This window comes from Toxorhynchites rutilus, chromosome 2, assembly GCF_029784135.1.
Source record: "Toxorhynchites rutilus septentrionalis strain SRP chromosome 2, ASM2978413v1, whole genome shotgun sequence".
Classification (NCBI taxonomy): Eukaryota; Metazoa; Arthropoda; class Insecta; order Diptera; family Culicidae; genus Toxorhynchites; species Toxorhynchites rutilus.
The window spans coordinates 16,918,543-16,934,993 of NC_073745.1; the positions used below are offsets into that span (position 1 = coordinate 16,918,543).

Below are 16,451 nucleotides of genomic sequence, written 5' to 3' on the forward strand. Positions count from 1 at the left end.
ACAAACTCATCTAAAAAAAAGTATTTTTCGTAACCTGTCTTAAGGAGTAGAGGTTGCTTCTTCTATAAAACCCTTAAAAGTTGTGGATCAGATAATCTTTTAGCAATAATTATTAAATAGCGTCTATGCATTTTCAAATACATCCACAAATTTTTTTAATTGAATCCTGAAGCAAGGGAACAACCGTAGTGTATTTGAAAGTAGCTATCCTGTTTGCGTTCCGATACGTCAGATCCGTTTCCACCCTGTAAATAGTGAATAACATTTGTGGAAAACTGTTGGCAAGTTAGTAAGTCTGTTGTTTCAGATGGATTCAATATCTTGTATAAGTATGGAATCAGAAAAGATTGTGGTACTCATACAGTGATCACTTTTCGCTTGTTGTTTTTTTTTGTAAGACGAAATTGAACATAAAAATTATTTGATTTGTGGACTCATTATTGACTTAGAAAAGCTGAAGAATTATGTACGAGGCACGACGTGTAGTTGACGTAGGATCATGTTAGGCTATTTGATGCATTTCGATTGAAAAAGATCTATGAAAATTCCATTAACAAACTGTTTGCTGTGCGGCTATTGACGTTGCCGTATTTTTGTTAAAAGCTCGATTTGTAGTGCAATCATCTCAAAATTCTCAACGAATCTTCTGGTAAATTGCTGACTTTTTAGTAGATTTACGATGCAGACCAGCTGTACTGATCCGGATAATCTCACTTCAATAGACACATCGTCACTCAATAACAATTCGCAACAGACTCACATTCAACAGACTGAAAGTATTGCTGCTCTCCATTCACGCTCAGTAATGAAAATATATCTCCTCCTCTGGACATGCTAGTTTCACGTTCATTTGTTTCATTTTTCACGCGAAAACGAAATTATCAAACAGTCGAAACAAACAGTGAAAACGAATAAAAATGTTCAAATGAAAGTTTGAACATTTTTATTTTATATAAGTTTCGTTTGAATTCGAAACGAACTCATTGGAATCAATGGAAACGGCGTTGTGGCCTTTCTGATTTAATTTTTAAACGGTCTGGGACAATTCAGAGTGGTGAAATAAAATCGAATGGAACTTTCAAATCCAAGCAGCTAGCGTCCTTTCACCTGTGAAATGAAACTCTTCGACAATGTTAGTGAATATAGTCCATTCGAGCCGACAATCGTCAATTGAAAACGTTAGCTTTCAAGTTTCCAAGGAAACGACAGCAAAGAACAATTAAACGATGTTTCAGTATGCTTAGTAAATACATTCGACCGAAAATGAATCGAAAAAGTGGAAAAATCATTTCCGTCTTCGCAATTGACAAGCCCTGTTACCGATACAGGACGGACTCGATTATAAACAGTCAGATTTGATGGAAAAGTCCATCAACGCATGTGTTCGAATTTCAAAAATGAAAGATTTATTGAACTTTTTTTGTTCACGAGCTTAACCTTTGACCGTTTGAGTACGGGGTAAATTTCAGAATTTTGACAGACAGATTTTTAAAAGTTAACGGATGGCCCGAAAAAACGAAAGTTCCTCTTTTTTCCAAAAACTTTTATTTTTATTTTCTTAAAAAAGTAAAAAAAAAAGCTCACCGACTGCCCCTAGGGACCGACGTGAGGCTCATCGTGTTAAGTTATCGCAACCAAAACATCAAAACTTTGAACAATCATAACTCAAAAACGAAAAAAACACCTACCTAGTTTTTAGATATGTGATGTAAAAAAATAAGCTTTCAAGGAAAAATATAAAAATATATGACATCATTGATCCCGAGACCATTGAAACTATGAAGAACAAATACAATGAATAATTATGAAAACAAAATCTATTTTTTTTGCAAGTGTAACCTTTTTTCAATGAAGATTATCTCATTGGCTTCAATTTGATATTGCGATCATTCAAATCGGTCAAAGGTTATGATTTTTTCATATCTGGAAAAAGGGGAGAAATGTTTTTTTGGATCATCGGTTAACTTTGAAAAATCACAACTTAAAAACGAAAAAAAACCTCTCTGATTTTTGGATGTGTAAGAAACCTCAGACTTCAAAAAAAAAAAAAAAAATATATATATATATATATATATATATATATATATATATATATATATATATATATATATATATATATATATATATATATATATATATATATATATATATATATAAAAGCACGGCGCCCTTTGTTCCGACACCATGTGAAATATTTAAAAAAAAAATAGAAGACTAGTGCATTGTCTTAAATTTGATGTGTCGATCAAAAGTTATGAATTTAAAAAAAAAATTGAAAAAAATGGTTTTTCGCACCAATCTAATAGGAGTACCTGTAAGTTTCTTCGTTTTTTTTTTCTTCGGCCGTCGATGTTGATGCATCGCCGGGGTATCCATAAGTTGCCCGACGTTTAGGATTGTCGTAATGGATCCACTTTGCATCGCCATTAACGGTTCGATGCAAAAAACACTTTCTTTAATGCCGTTGGAGCAGTTGTTCGCACGTGAAAAAACGGCGTTCGATGTCTCGTGGCTTCAATTCATACGGCACCAATGTCCTATCTTTCGGATCATTCACATTGCTTTTAAACGATCGGATATATTTGCTACTGAAAGTTCTTGTTGCGTTTGTGATGGATCTTGATCGAGTAAAGCCTCCAATTCTTCATCTTCAAACTTTTTTGGAGGTTTGGAACGTTCTTGGTCTTCCAAGTCAAAAATACCACTTTTAAACCGTACAAACCACGTCTGACACGTTCGCTCAGTTGGAGCATGGTCACCATAAACTTCCACCAAAATGCGATGACTTTCCGCAGCTTTTTTTATTAGAGTAATGAAGTAACACTCTCCGCAAAAACACTCTCGTTGGTACGAAACTCGACATATTCGAAGTGGCAAAAAACTATGTTATTTACGCTTCAACTTTTTGACATATACCGAAAAAGACGCGCAATGACAGTAGCTTTCCAACGAATGTCTGGAAATTTGATTCACTGGAATAATAATCAAATTACACCATCTGTTGTAAAACAAAAGAAACTTACCGGTACACCTAATATGATAATAAAAAAATACGGGTCTAACATTTTGCGATAAGGAACAAAACTACCAATTTTCACGAAAATCTGAGAACCACTAAATCGGATTGGCATGGAATGGCTGTACACTGGATTCTTTTTTTTACGCGATTTTTCTTGTGTGATTTCATTTAGCGCGACGAGCGCGTGCCGATGATGGGGCAATCTTTTTTACGCGACTCTCTCGAAATTACGCGATTTTTTTGTTAACGCGATTTGCTCGAAATTAAATGATTTTTTTGCGCACGCATCAGTCACGTAAAAAAAAAATCAATGTATACAAAAACCAATGAAATTTATTTTTATTCGATTATATACAGTAAAGAACTGTAGACTGTATATAATCGAATCCCACCCTGGAAAGAAAATCATGTTCGTGAAATAATAGAAAATACATACTCGAAATTTCATGTATCCATTTTGATGAGTCCGACACTTTACGTCAATCTTTGTCCAATTAAAAAGGTTTCCTGTTAAATATCTATTTCAAAACATAGAAAGGAGGGGGGAGATATAACAGATTTTTATTACAGGCAAATCCGTTTTTGTGGGGGGGATAGGGACCGCACAAAAAAATCGTACTCAACTCAGCCAGTAGCTTTGTAAAATAGTGTTCGCCACACAATTTGGAAAACAATTTTTTTAAGCGGTGAATAAAGACCGCATAAAAAAGTTTCATTAAGAAAATAACCCAAATCCTAATGATTCCATTCGTGATCAACATTCGATTTCCTTTTTTCAATTTAATAAGCGGCCTACTCACTTGCGCAGATCATAAAATCGTCTTTTTGCTCCTTTCAATAAGCTCCTATTGACACTTTAAAACATACAAAACAAAAAATTTTTTTGTGCAATCACACACAAAAAAATCGCCCAAAAAACAATTCGCATAAAAAATCGCTCAAAAACAGGTTTTATTGTATAGAATCAAATTCTTGAGCATGATTTTTTAATGGTTTATTTAAATTGTTTTAATTATTATTATTTTTTTTTCAATAGTACATCGATTCCCCAACATCTTTGATATTTTCATCAGAAATCAGTCGTTAATAAAGTTTGTCACATGATGATGAAACTGTGATTTCAAGTTGCGGCTGATCAAACGTACCGCTTTGAGCGTTTTGAGTACAGTACCGTATCTTTGAGTGTCCCGTCTTTCTATCAATTTGTACCGTATTTTGAATGTAAAAATATTTGTGATAAATTCCTGTTTTACTACGCGATCTATTTGATCTATTTATTAGAATTTTCAAGTATACAGCGCGGACTCGATTATAAACAGTTTTTGATTCTTTTAACTGTATGTAATCATATTCTGTATATAATCGAGTAAAAAAAAAATTCTTTTTTTTTTGCAAAAAAATTCTTTTTTTTGCATTTTTCGTTGTTTGGAAATAAAAGAGGAATTTTATTTTTGATTCATCCCCTTAAAGTCAGAAAACAACTTTCTCACATGAAAAAAATAAATTTATCCCGATTATCTCAGGAGGTGATAGACGATCATATTTGATGAAAAAATCTTCCTACGCATATGTTCGAATTTCAACAATGACATAGTAATATAACTTTTTTTTTGTTTTGACTCTGTTGTCCCAAACTGGATCTACATTGAAAAGTACGCTGCGGAAGACGATTCCGTGCTTTCATTTGAAAGATGAGAAAATTTAGTACAGGATATAGTAGTGAAACAACTGAATTAGTGGAATTTAATAAAATTTTTGAAGTGAAAAACTTAAAAGTTAATAATTTTCAATGTGTTATTATTAATTTTATCCTAAAAATTTACATTAAACTAGATTGTTTCCATCAATTAAATTGAAGTTCTTTAACCGCTCTACAATTTGTTTATTGACGCCCAACTTCTATCTTTCTTAATTTGGCTGCAATATCGATATAAACAACTCCTGGTGAAAATTCAAGCAAAATCTTCAAAAATCTCGATTTTTACCCCACTGTACATGTAATAGCCACTTAAACGTCACCTTAACGTTGAAAGGTTATATTTCTTCTTGAAAAAAGCCATATTTGAAATATAAAAATAAATATATTTTTTTTCCAAAATTGTATATAATCGAATCCTGTATTTGAATACTGAAGTTCACTCAAAATTGATTTTTAGCTCTTATTTTGTCTTCCCGATTTGTTTATTAAATGAGTGTTTTGGCACAATCCCAAATGAAATGAGAAAAGAAAACAGAAAGCGCATTTGAATCTCCAGCACACTAAATGTTCAAAGTGTTCTTTAAAAAAAATCACTGATTGAAATCAATCATCAAAGATAAAGAACAATAACAGATGTGAAATGCTCCCTACCAACTCCCTACCATTTTTCGCAACTTTCTACATATGGTGACAGCACAGGATGACCATTTCTGCCAAGGATAAATTGTTTTCTGCCAACGCTAGTGTTTATAAAGAACTAGTTGATTCAGGAGAAATACAGGCGGCTAAAATTCTTAAATCTGTGAAAAATTGTTACGATGATAAATTGAAAAATGGAGGGCTGTTGTAGGGGAAGCACAATAGTATGGATTGTATTCAAGTCTATTGCTGAATGGGTAGAGATTCAAAGAAGCATTAGCAAAAAACGTCCTGTTCAGAAAGATGAAAACATTTTGTTTGATTGGTGGACAATGCCTAAAGGATTTATGATTATTGGCGAGAAACGAATTTCTAGAATGCAAGGAATTCGTGAAGCTTACTGGTCATATTTTGCGTTTTCCTGGTAGAAATACGTCCCGCTTCAACACATTTTTTGATAAAATTTCTAAAAATCATAGTCTCTTTCTCAATGTATTCTCATCATCTATATATTTGTTGTAGAGTGCAAAGTACGTGTGTCAACTGTGACAACTATTACATAACGAATTATGAATTACTTTTTATTTTTCTTGAGATAAACAATTGAATGATTGTAAAACGTCAAGCATTGTCCAAATGCGCTATGCGCTACGTTTTGATTGGCAAAGAATGACAAAGAGTTGTATTGCAAGCCACGCCCCTTGTGATTCTACCAGTCGAAGCAAACAAATTTGGCAGTTGCTTTCCGAAAACATTATTCATTTTCTAACCGAGAAGCAGAGCTCATGTGCTAAGACCATTGATCTAGCATGTAGCGGTAGCAGCAGCAGAAGCGACAGAAGCGGCAGGAGTAGCGACAACGGCGACAGCGGGCAACGAGTTTTAATGTTGTTGCTTGAGCCTCCGCAGCAGGGTTGCCAATATTATTTATGAAAAAACTGGAAGATTGCTCTTAAAAAAACTGGAAGAAAACTGGATCCTGTGAAACCTTTTTATTTTAAGAAGAACGGCTATGATTTATCTAAATTAATTTTTTACCAATTTCAATGCTTGAGAAATAGAATGCTTCGTGTAGTATTTGTATGTAGTTCATAAAACTGTAACTGTAATTACTGTGAAACAATATTTGAGGGACGGTTTTATTTGGGCAAAACTTGAAGAGTTTCGTATTTATCGCTTCATAAAATCCACGAAATCGCTGATCGAAGAGCGTAGCAAAACTGCGTATAGTTCGATACCTCAAAAAGGTACGGATCAGCATGAGATACGAGGTAAAACACAAAAAAAAATACCATAAACAACTCAATAGTGTTATTCAAATACTCAAATAACCACAAACAACGTTGCTCAAGTATTACTTTGGTATTATCAAGTTTTGGTATTGAGAAGCTACTTCTCTCATTTTTTTTTGGTTTTATGCATTGCTAATTTACATCTTATATTAGGCTTGCACAAACCAAATTTCGGTATCAAGATCAAGATGAGGGACCCTTAAATATTTCCTCTAGCTCGAGAAAGTACTTTTGAAAAAAAAATGCAATGCTTTCCTGAAAAATATGTATGCTTTCTTGCAAAATATACACTATGGTTCACATGCATTTTATGCGAAATATGCATTAGCTATTTAGGTGAGTTTGTTTGCATTAATTAAATTAATTATATTTAGAACTAAAATTCCTTTGAGTGACTATGAGAAACTAATATCCATTTGTTGTAAACAGAAGCAAGGTTTTATATTCATATCATTTAAAGTCAATGGAAACTATTCTCTTTATGACCTTCTGAACCTCAGAATGTTTTGGAGGATCTATAACATCTGACGTTAAATCTAGGCTGTTAAATAAAATAAACAATTGAGTGGTACGCTGTTTTTAAAGTAGTTTGATAAGTTTCCACCATTCGGAAAAGCTCTTCGTTTTGGTATTTTCGACAAAACACCGACGGATTGAAAAAAGAACCGAATTACAACCTCGCCAGAGATCGATCCAAGGTCGAATGATAAATGTCAGAAAATAAAATTACATAAGGAATAGGAAGAGGGAGGGACAGATAATATTTATCATTGTAAATAAATTTTACAAAAAAATGAATAAAACTAGGGCACACATATGAAAAACTGGATAAAACTGGACGATATTCCAGAAAACTGGAAGATTTTAGGGTTCAACTGGATGACTGGATCGAAATAGAAAAAACTGGAAGAATCCAGTTTAAACTGGAACATTGGCAACGCTGCTCCGCAGGCTGCTGGCATTTCATCGGTCGATACTTTTGTACGGCTTGGGCTAGTGCAAACACCGAACCATCTGAATCGATGCATTGTGCGCATTTGCATATCTCTCCGTAATGATCAAGAAACCGATCAACCTGAAGTCTGCAGTCTGTGGGGGCTTCAAGGCCACTGTTCCACGCACATCATCAGCAACGACCAAACAACCCATCGTCACCCATCGCTTTCGTGTAATCGACACAGTGATAATACTGATGCAAGATTGCCTGTGACTGCATTCAGTTTGTCTGGAAAAGTACATTGGCAAAATTCGGACACAAATATCGACAATGCGAGAGCAAGAATGAGACCATTGACGCCTTTCAGGGCCACCAAACCTTTCACAAAAGAGTTATCACAAGTTATTGCGAGTTATCACGTGTTATTACAATAAAACAATTCGAAGCTTTCTGTAATGATATCCGAAATAATGAAAAAAACAATTTTTGTTTGTTTGGAGGAACGTGTGTTGATTTAGGAATGTTTTAGGTGATTGGTGGTTGAGGACAAATTCGTGCATAGCATCTGAATTGAAAGCGGCTTCAAAGTACAACGTATTGCAAGCCGGATGGAAAGAAGAAATTCTCCCAAAGTGAATGTTGTGTTCATAGCTATAATCACCATCAATACAATCGATTTCGTTTTTATTTTGTTTCCGTTCTGCGAAGGATGCTGAATAGTATAATTTGTAAATTATTTGTTTGGGAATTATGTTTTTGGGAGTGTTGGAGATGTAATTTTACTAATAGGTACAGAATAACTACTTGGATATTCGATAAATTATTTGAATTGACAGCCCTTGGTGCAGTCCTACGTCCCTTCGGTTATATCCCCGACATTACCCACCTGTCTTTTTTCTTGATTTTATTCACCCTATAAATATCTTCAAAAAATACTATCTTTTTGTTTTTCCACCTGTACCGTTTTTAATCTTGAACAATTTGGTCACCCTGTGCTGTCACCATATGTAGAAAGTTGCGAGTTGGTAGGGAGTATTTCACATCTGTTATTGTTCTTTATCTTTGATGATTGATTTTAATCAGTGATTTTTTTTTTAGAGAACACATTGAACTCTGTAAACGGTTGAAATTTTGTGTAATTTGACTAACTTACGCTTCTTGTCAGCGTTTTCTTTTCGATTATAATTTTTTTTTCGATCACCTGATCAATTTCGACGAATCGCAATGCAATATTTTCAGATTTTCATTGTTATTCCAATGGTACGATTATCAACTAATATGTCGTTGATTCAAGCAATAAATTTCGCCTTCATTACAATTCCTACAGTATTTTTTTTTACGATTGACGATTGACAAAAAATGATATTTTTTCCGAAACGCTGTCCAATCACAACTCATTAAACAGTCAACTGGATAGAAATTGCAGCGATGTGATAGCAACGAAGGCTATAAGCTATAAGTATTCAGTGAGAAGTAATGGGAACGGAATAAGTTGAATGCAATATGACAGGCTCAAAGTTTTCTACCAATAAAGCAAATGAGATTAATTTTTCATCATGTAGCAGGACGGGAGCTGGTAGCTTCGTGGAAAGACAATGATGAACATGAACACAAGCCGACTCTACTCCGTTCATAGTTTCAGCAATCTCTGCAGGCTGAAATGTGAAATGCTTTTAAAAATTTACCGTCAATGTGCACTTGAAAACTCGGCTTGATGGCACCTTCAACTGTTGTTAATTCTCTGGCACCGTTCCATGGAGAATGTGCACGAGTAAGTCTCTGTATTACACCATGTCGGCAAATCGATCGATGATATCACTGAAAATTGCACAGCTTAAAACGTCCGTTGAGTTAAGCACCAGCGGCAAAATTCCAAAGTTGCCTCCCCTTGTTATGGGCTGTTTTCCTTCTCGAAAGTCGCTATAATTAAGGAATGAATGATACGCACCAATTTCGTACAGCTGCGGGTTCGAAGGCGTTAATTAGCCATCATCGACGGCATCCACAATTTTGACAAACACAAAAAAAGCACATCTCCCAATTTTCGCCTTTATATCTAATTTCATTTTGCTTTTTTCTTATGCTTCTCATCGACAGGCGGATTTAAGCTGTAAGGACACAAAACAATCATTGGGAGCGATGTACACGAAAACGAACTTTCTCACATTAAAGTACGTGACCGACAATTGGGGCACGGAAACGAACGGTTTCAAAATGGTTATAACCTCCATCAAGGATTCCAGTGAGTCTTTCGTACTAAATGTAAATTTGAATCGTAATTATCCATTTTTTTTTTGTTTATTGCCCGTCTACAGAACTCAACTGTGGCGATTTCCGGTGTGCCACACGGGAGTTCTGCATACACCAGGACCTGATATGTGATGGAGTGCATCACTGTACGGACGGATCGGACGAAGCCGTGGGATCGTTATGTCCGGCGCCGAACGAGTACATGAAGACGATCTTCGGGATAGACATGAACTGGATCATCCTGATTGGCGTGAGCACTCTGTGCCTGTGCGGACTCATCGTGGGCCTCACGGTCTGTGTGTTTCTGCGGAACTCGCGCCCTGCCGGAGCTCCCAATCAACTCAATTCGTCGATACAATGTAAGTGATTGATTGGTGTTTATCACGTTCGATAGTGCAGTTTCATGTATTGATACACTTGAACCTGAAAAGGCTAAACCTTGACAAACTATGACAATACATGAAACTGAACCAATTCCCCTTTCGGATAAGCTTCTTGAACAAACGTTTATTTGCCGTGGAAAGAGACAACCATCATTTTCTTTCTTTCCGCCAATATACTACCGATAAGCAATCAATAGTAGAACAATTTGATTTACTTAACCTTTTTCTTCGTTTTTTTTTCTGCTCCCATTTTGTTTCGGTTCCATCCATTCATCATCTGTTATGGTTCAATGCAAATTTAAAACGAAAATGAAAAAACTCATCGCAAACAAAAACTTGTGCTTTGTTTGATACCCCAAACACACTAAATTCAAACACAACGGCAACAACCAACATACACACCAAATACAAAACACAATTTCAATTGAAACCCAAATAACCGACACTCAGTGAATCAGATGATCGAATCGAACGGTTCGTCGAAGCATGTGCATGGAACACTGCCGCGGGAAACAACAACGCTACCTGCTTCGGGAAACTTGGATCACCCTGCGGGACCATTAGGTAAGCCACCGCGAAACCCGTACGAAAAACACGCAGTACTAAACCAGAACCATCCCTATATTCTGATCCTTCACAGGGTACCTCCGCATTCCACACAAATTGATGGCCAAAGTCCGTCCCATTTGGTGCCTGGCAAATTAAGACAATTAGGTCCGGATTTATCGCAGCAAACCGCACAGAAGGACGAGTGGTTTGTCTAGAGCTAGACAGGAAACAAATAGAGCAACAAAAATGAAAATCACCAAAAATAAGAGATTCTTGCAAACAACAACAACAACAACTAAAAAGTTACAATATCGGAAGTCGCAACAGCACTAGCACAAGTTGAATGGGCACGAAGAAATAGAACAGAACAATAACCATCGCAGCGGAAGAACGGGAAATTGCAGCAAACATCCGAACAAGAGTGAAAAACAGAGAAGAGATGGATCGAGACCAACATAACAACATTGAGTGAAACAACTGTTAGAAAAGATCGAAGAACGAAAACGCACTTATTCGGAGGAGAGTAAAGAACAAGAAGCAGCAATCTAAAGATCACGATCATCACAAGCGAGAGTGGAATTAATCTTCTTAAAATTCAGAACATACAGCAATGCAACTTTTTTCACGTTTTTTCAAGAGCAATCGACGCGAAGATCGCCACAAAGAACAACACTTTTCACTTGAAAACAGTGTGCGACATAGTGTAAAGTACTCATCGTCGAGGAGAACGTGAAACAAGAATCAGCGAAACAAAAAAAAAATAGCACACAGAAGCATCCGTAGTAGAAGAAAACAACAGAGAAGATGATGAAGGCAAGAGGATCAGCAAAATTTTACCAACAAAAACAAAACCAATTTTCGAAAAGTTTAAAACAAAATCATCCATTCCGACAAACGAACAAATCACGCAATTGGAGAACAATTTTTGGCACTATATGAAGTAAGTATGATTCATGCAATTGAGAGTTTCTATGGTAGGTAATTGAGAAAAATATATACTCAGATTTTCTTATCCAATTAAAAAATCATGGACATATTTGTCTATTATCTACCTGAAAAAACGTGAGCTGGGTATCAACAGTTTATCTACAAATCCTACACATACGTAACATAGGTCCGTTCCAAAGCCGGTTCTTCCGTGATATAGAAACTATGGCTTTCTAAGCTAATGGAGTTGTTCCTCATACCACCAACGAAGTTCTCTGAAACAATGTTTCGAGTTTTTGATTGTTAGTTTGGATGTAAAATATGTCCCATAGTCTTTGATGTCGCAAGACAGTTTCCCTTACAGAAACGAATGGTCAAACAAAGTGAAGCGGTTGTCAAGATTCACGTTGGCCACGCTCATAACTCACTTTTCTGAAGTTATACAACGTTAATCACGTTTTCAAAATATGTCAGCTGTTTTCAATACTTCCTTTCACTACACCGTTTCCAATCGACTTGAATCGAAAATTCACTTTAAGTGACGGTAGAACATTCGAAAACGTCGTACAGCGCGATTCGTTCGATTAGCTGTAGCATCTTTTTCATTAGTACTCCTTCCAAAACAAATTTAAATTTGATTTTCATCACTACATTATTCATAACAATGAAATAAAATGAACAAAATGATTTCTAAAAAATGAATTCAGTATAGAATAAATAGAAGAGAAATTTCAAAAGTAAGACTCTTCATTCAATAAGATGCACCTCATAAAAAGGTGTTAAAGTTCGAGCCTCCTGAGTCAAGATTTTGAACAGCAGATATAAACTCCCAACACTGGGGTATGTATGGTTCAACTTCGTATACTGTGTTCGAGTGGCGTCCGTTGGCGTAAACTCTAGTAGCCAATAATCCTTTCGAGTTACAATATGGGATTCATGTTAGCCAGTCAAATGTGGTGATGTGCATTTCATTCATCCAAATTTTCTTTCATCCATAGGGATACAGAACGTTTCGATCGTTTTGGCAGCTCTTCATTCCATGATTGCTTCCCTCAAATTTCCCTTGTATCAAGTTACATTAATTCGCTCGGATCGGATCGTACCCTTACTTTACTTTAGACTACTTTTTGTCTCCGTTCAACTCGGTTCTAAGTTCTGGATTTCATTTCTATAATGGGGTGTAAGTTCAAAGTTTCGAAAACGAGGGCGTGACGCTGGACCAACAAGATTTTGATTTTGATATGGAGTTCAATGAGAATGCTTTTTCGTCTCTCATTAAGTACTGGAAATACGGAGCGAAAAATCAGAGCTAACTTCACCAACGTTTACCTGTTTAGATAGCGTCTAATCGACCTGCATTTGGAAAGCGTCTGAATTGTACAAATATTAATCCATCTCATGTTCACTTCACGATGAAATACAATGTTAATGCATGTTATCATGGAATGTTTTCAGCTGTACTGAAAATAAAAATCGGTTTCTCGCGAGAATCGAAGTGAGTGTGTAACCTTAGAAGAGAATGAACTGCAAAGTTTAAAGCCTCTTAAAAACGAAGAAGCAAGCAAGCAAGCGTATAACATTCTCCCGCCTTTCATATTCTCAACTTTTTTTCTCTGTGGGTGGAAACGTATTTTTTTCTCTCAAATCGGAAACAATAGTACGAAACGTCCTCGAAATATGCTTGTCAACCACTCTGCAGACTGCCTATTGGACTCAGGAGTGTGGTAATGGATCCACGTTTCATCCACTGTCACAAAACGTCGAAAAAAGTCAACTCGATTACGCTTCAACAACGCCAAACCGGTTGTTAAATTATCAACGCGCCGCTGTTTTTCGTCGACGGTCAGCGAACGCGGCACCCATCGCGCGGAAAGCTTTTTCATGTCCAAAATGTCGTGTGATATGTATTCCAGTCGTTCTTTTGAAATGCCTACGGCCTCAGCTAGCCCGCGATCGTTCAAAACGAGTCGATGTACTTTTTTAAGGCTTCCAGAACGAGTTGCATCTGCGGTGCTTGTAAGGTACATATTAAATTCACCAATTCCATTTTCTGTACACTTAAACAGCTGCAGTTTGTAAAGAAATAAACGAAATGTCATGAAACTTCACAAATAAGCTAGTGACAGATGATCCTCTTGAAATGAATCTTGTTCATTTTTAGTGGCGCCATCGGTTGAAAAACTCCGGGACTTTTCAGCCCACGTCCAATTGGATTTCGCGTTTGGGGAATTAATCTTAGTGTTCTGTTAGTGTGATATTCTCAGGTAGAACAACGCGCTTTGAAAATAAAAATTAGGAATGTAAATTTATTTTTCTGTATCAAACGTATATTCTAGTAACGGAGAACATGTTACTTTGCAATGATTGAAGAATCATGAACGAGAATTGCGTCTGAAAATAATTATATATCATAATGACCAGTTTTGGTAGAAGTAGGGAATGGGGGTAAGATGGACATGTTAAGAAGATCTCCAATCGTATCTTTGGAAACTCATGTTTCCCAAAACTTGAATGCAGTTTCTTACAATTCAATACACTGTTTTTCGAAATATCGACCAAATGTTTCTCAATAAAGTGATTCTTAATGTTTTTTTACTGAAATTAAAACAAACCAAAAAGTAGAACGTTTTTTTCGATGCGTGTGATATGGACATATAGTAGGGGGAATATAAACAGGTTTGTAATATATAAAGCGTAGAAGTTTATCGCTCGTGAGAGGAACAATTTTATTCAACAAAGGTCGGAACTCATCACGAATGCCCGTTACATGACAAAAAAATGTGTTAATCCACCTAGAAGTGATATTATGCTTTTCAGCAGTATAAACGGACAGACCCTCAACTATTTTCCTTTTGGTTTAAGTCAGCTTCTAGACGGTCCACCTTCGGCGATTTGATTCCCTTTTAAGACGCAGGACATTCCTTAGGAATAGATTAAACAGCTTTTCCACAGTCCATCTCACTCCTACTGGCAATTGTCCGTTTCACCCCACCAGTGCAATTATTTCAATAATTTAAATTTTTCGCTCACTAATGAATTTACTTTTTCGTACATACCTAATATCGCTACTCTGTTAACTCACAAATTAAAATGCTTATTTCGAAGCAGCAAAAACTATATCCACACGCGAAATTATGTTTGATTTGAGGTTTTTGTTTCCCTTCTCTACATTTGATCAGTACTCATTGTCATAGGGTGGTTGAAATATCATAGAATAGCATGTAGAAGAGGTTCTCAGAAATTTGAAATTCATTATGTAACTATACAGATCAACCACATGTCCATCTTACCCCCACTGTCCGTCTTACCCGCGCCTCCCCTACTAGGAAATTTATAGTAAAAGGAAATTGTGAATGGTCAATTAGAAGATCAATCAATCAAGAGTTTTCCGATTGAACCCACGAACGTTCGCTTTGCCGAGTCAGATAGTGGCGAAATCAATTCACTATCACTCTATGGGTCGAGTACACCCGAGTACACCAATGTATAACATTTCTAGCGATGCGTGTTATCCTGTAGAGTGGAATTATTGTTGGTGCGCAATCGATTCAAGAACATTGGAATTAATTGTTATGATGAACTATTATGTTGATCGTGAAATTGACGAAGTACGCGATAAGTTTTCCTGGTTTTCATGAAAAAAAAACTGCACGTTTTGCATTTGTTTTTCGTATGATGCAATGACAAAGCACCTGACGGCTATTAAAATAGTGCACATATTGAAAATAGTTGCCAGTTTGAAGTTGTTTACATCCATTCCAACTAAACACAAACAAGCAACAAGCTATAAAACATCTATATGAAACATTCGTTGAATTTTGATGTTTAAAATGTAGCATTTGTGAGTGAGAAAATTTAACTGATTCGAACAATCGCTCCGATGGTGTAAGACGATCTTCTTGAGTGGTTTCGACGGATAGTGAAAATATAGGGAATGAAGAAGTATCTAGCTCGCACTGCCTTTCTGTCTGATTACATTTTAATTGCTGAACAGACAAACGATTGGAGAGAAAAAAAATTGAATTATTCCTATTGCGATAAACTCTACGCCTCAAGTATTCCACTTTTTTTTTGTGAAAAACATTGTATTGAATTGCTACAAACTATATTCAAGCATTGGAAAATACAAGTTTTCAGTGAAACAATCGAAGTTCTTCTTTAATCTTTAATAGTTTTACCCTTATTTCCCTTCATTGCTAAAGTATCATTTTCCCGTCAATTGATAAGTTCCAAGCTATTGAAGTCCAGTATTAGAATGAATGCGAATGAACTGCAAAGTTTAAAGCCTCTTAAAAACAAAGAAAGAAAGAAAGTGCAGTACGTTACACTCAATAAGATATATTTGGTGGAGTAGTAGGCGAATAATATCTGTATCGGCAAGCAAAATATGGTGTCGTAATGACTCGCGTTCAATATGAAGGGTATAGGGAAGAAACAAAACAATGTTCCATGATGATTTGAGATAAAATACTCATGAAGGTTTGCAATTGTTAGTTTTTTAGCAGATAACAAACTGTTTTGTGACTTATTTCCATTATTTAGATCGTACAAAGCCGCAGTCGTATTCTTAGTCCTCGAAAGCAGTAGTATTTTTGGTGAAATCTCGCCTCATTGAAGACCATTTTCTCACAATACACACACCGACACTGAGAGCCTTATAGTATCTACTTGGTATCGGTAAAATAATGATAGTTCGTTTGTTTCTACACTCATACTAGCGTTGACAGAAAACATTTCATTTCCGGCAGAAAAAAAT

General features: G+C 35.9%; 1 protein-coding gene across 3 annotated transcripts in view; it reads left to right on the plus strand.

Moving 5' to 3' along the window:
• LOC129764144 (uncharacterized) overlaps window positions 1-16,451 on the plus strand; it is a 290,258-nt gene that overhangs the window by 258,538 nt on the left and 15,269 nt on the right. For 2 of the 3 annotated variants that reach the window (XM_055762960.1, XM_055762959.1), the window contains exons 4-7: window positions 9,684-9,828; window positions 9,902-10,195; window positions 10,678-10,783; window positions 10,860-11,708. In XM_055762960.1, coding sequence (XP_055618935.1) covers window positions 9,684-9,828; window positions 9,902-10,195; window positions 10,678-10,783; window positions 10,860-10,983 — 669 coding nt within the window. In that variant the 3' untranslated portion in view covers window positions 10,984-11,708. Of the gene's footprint in view, window positions 1-9,683; window positions 9,829-9,901; window positions 10,196-10,669; window positions 10,784-10,859; window positions 11,709-16,451 lie in introns of all 3 variants that reach the window. The other variant, XM_055762961.1, reaches the window with a different exon arrangement.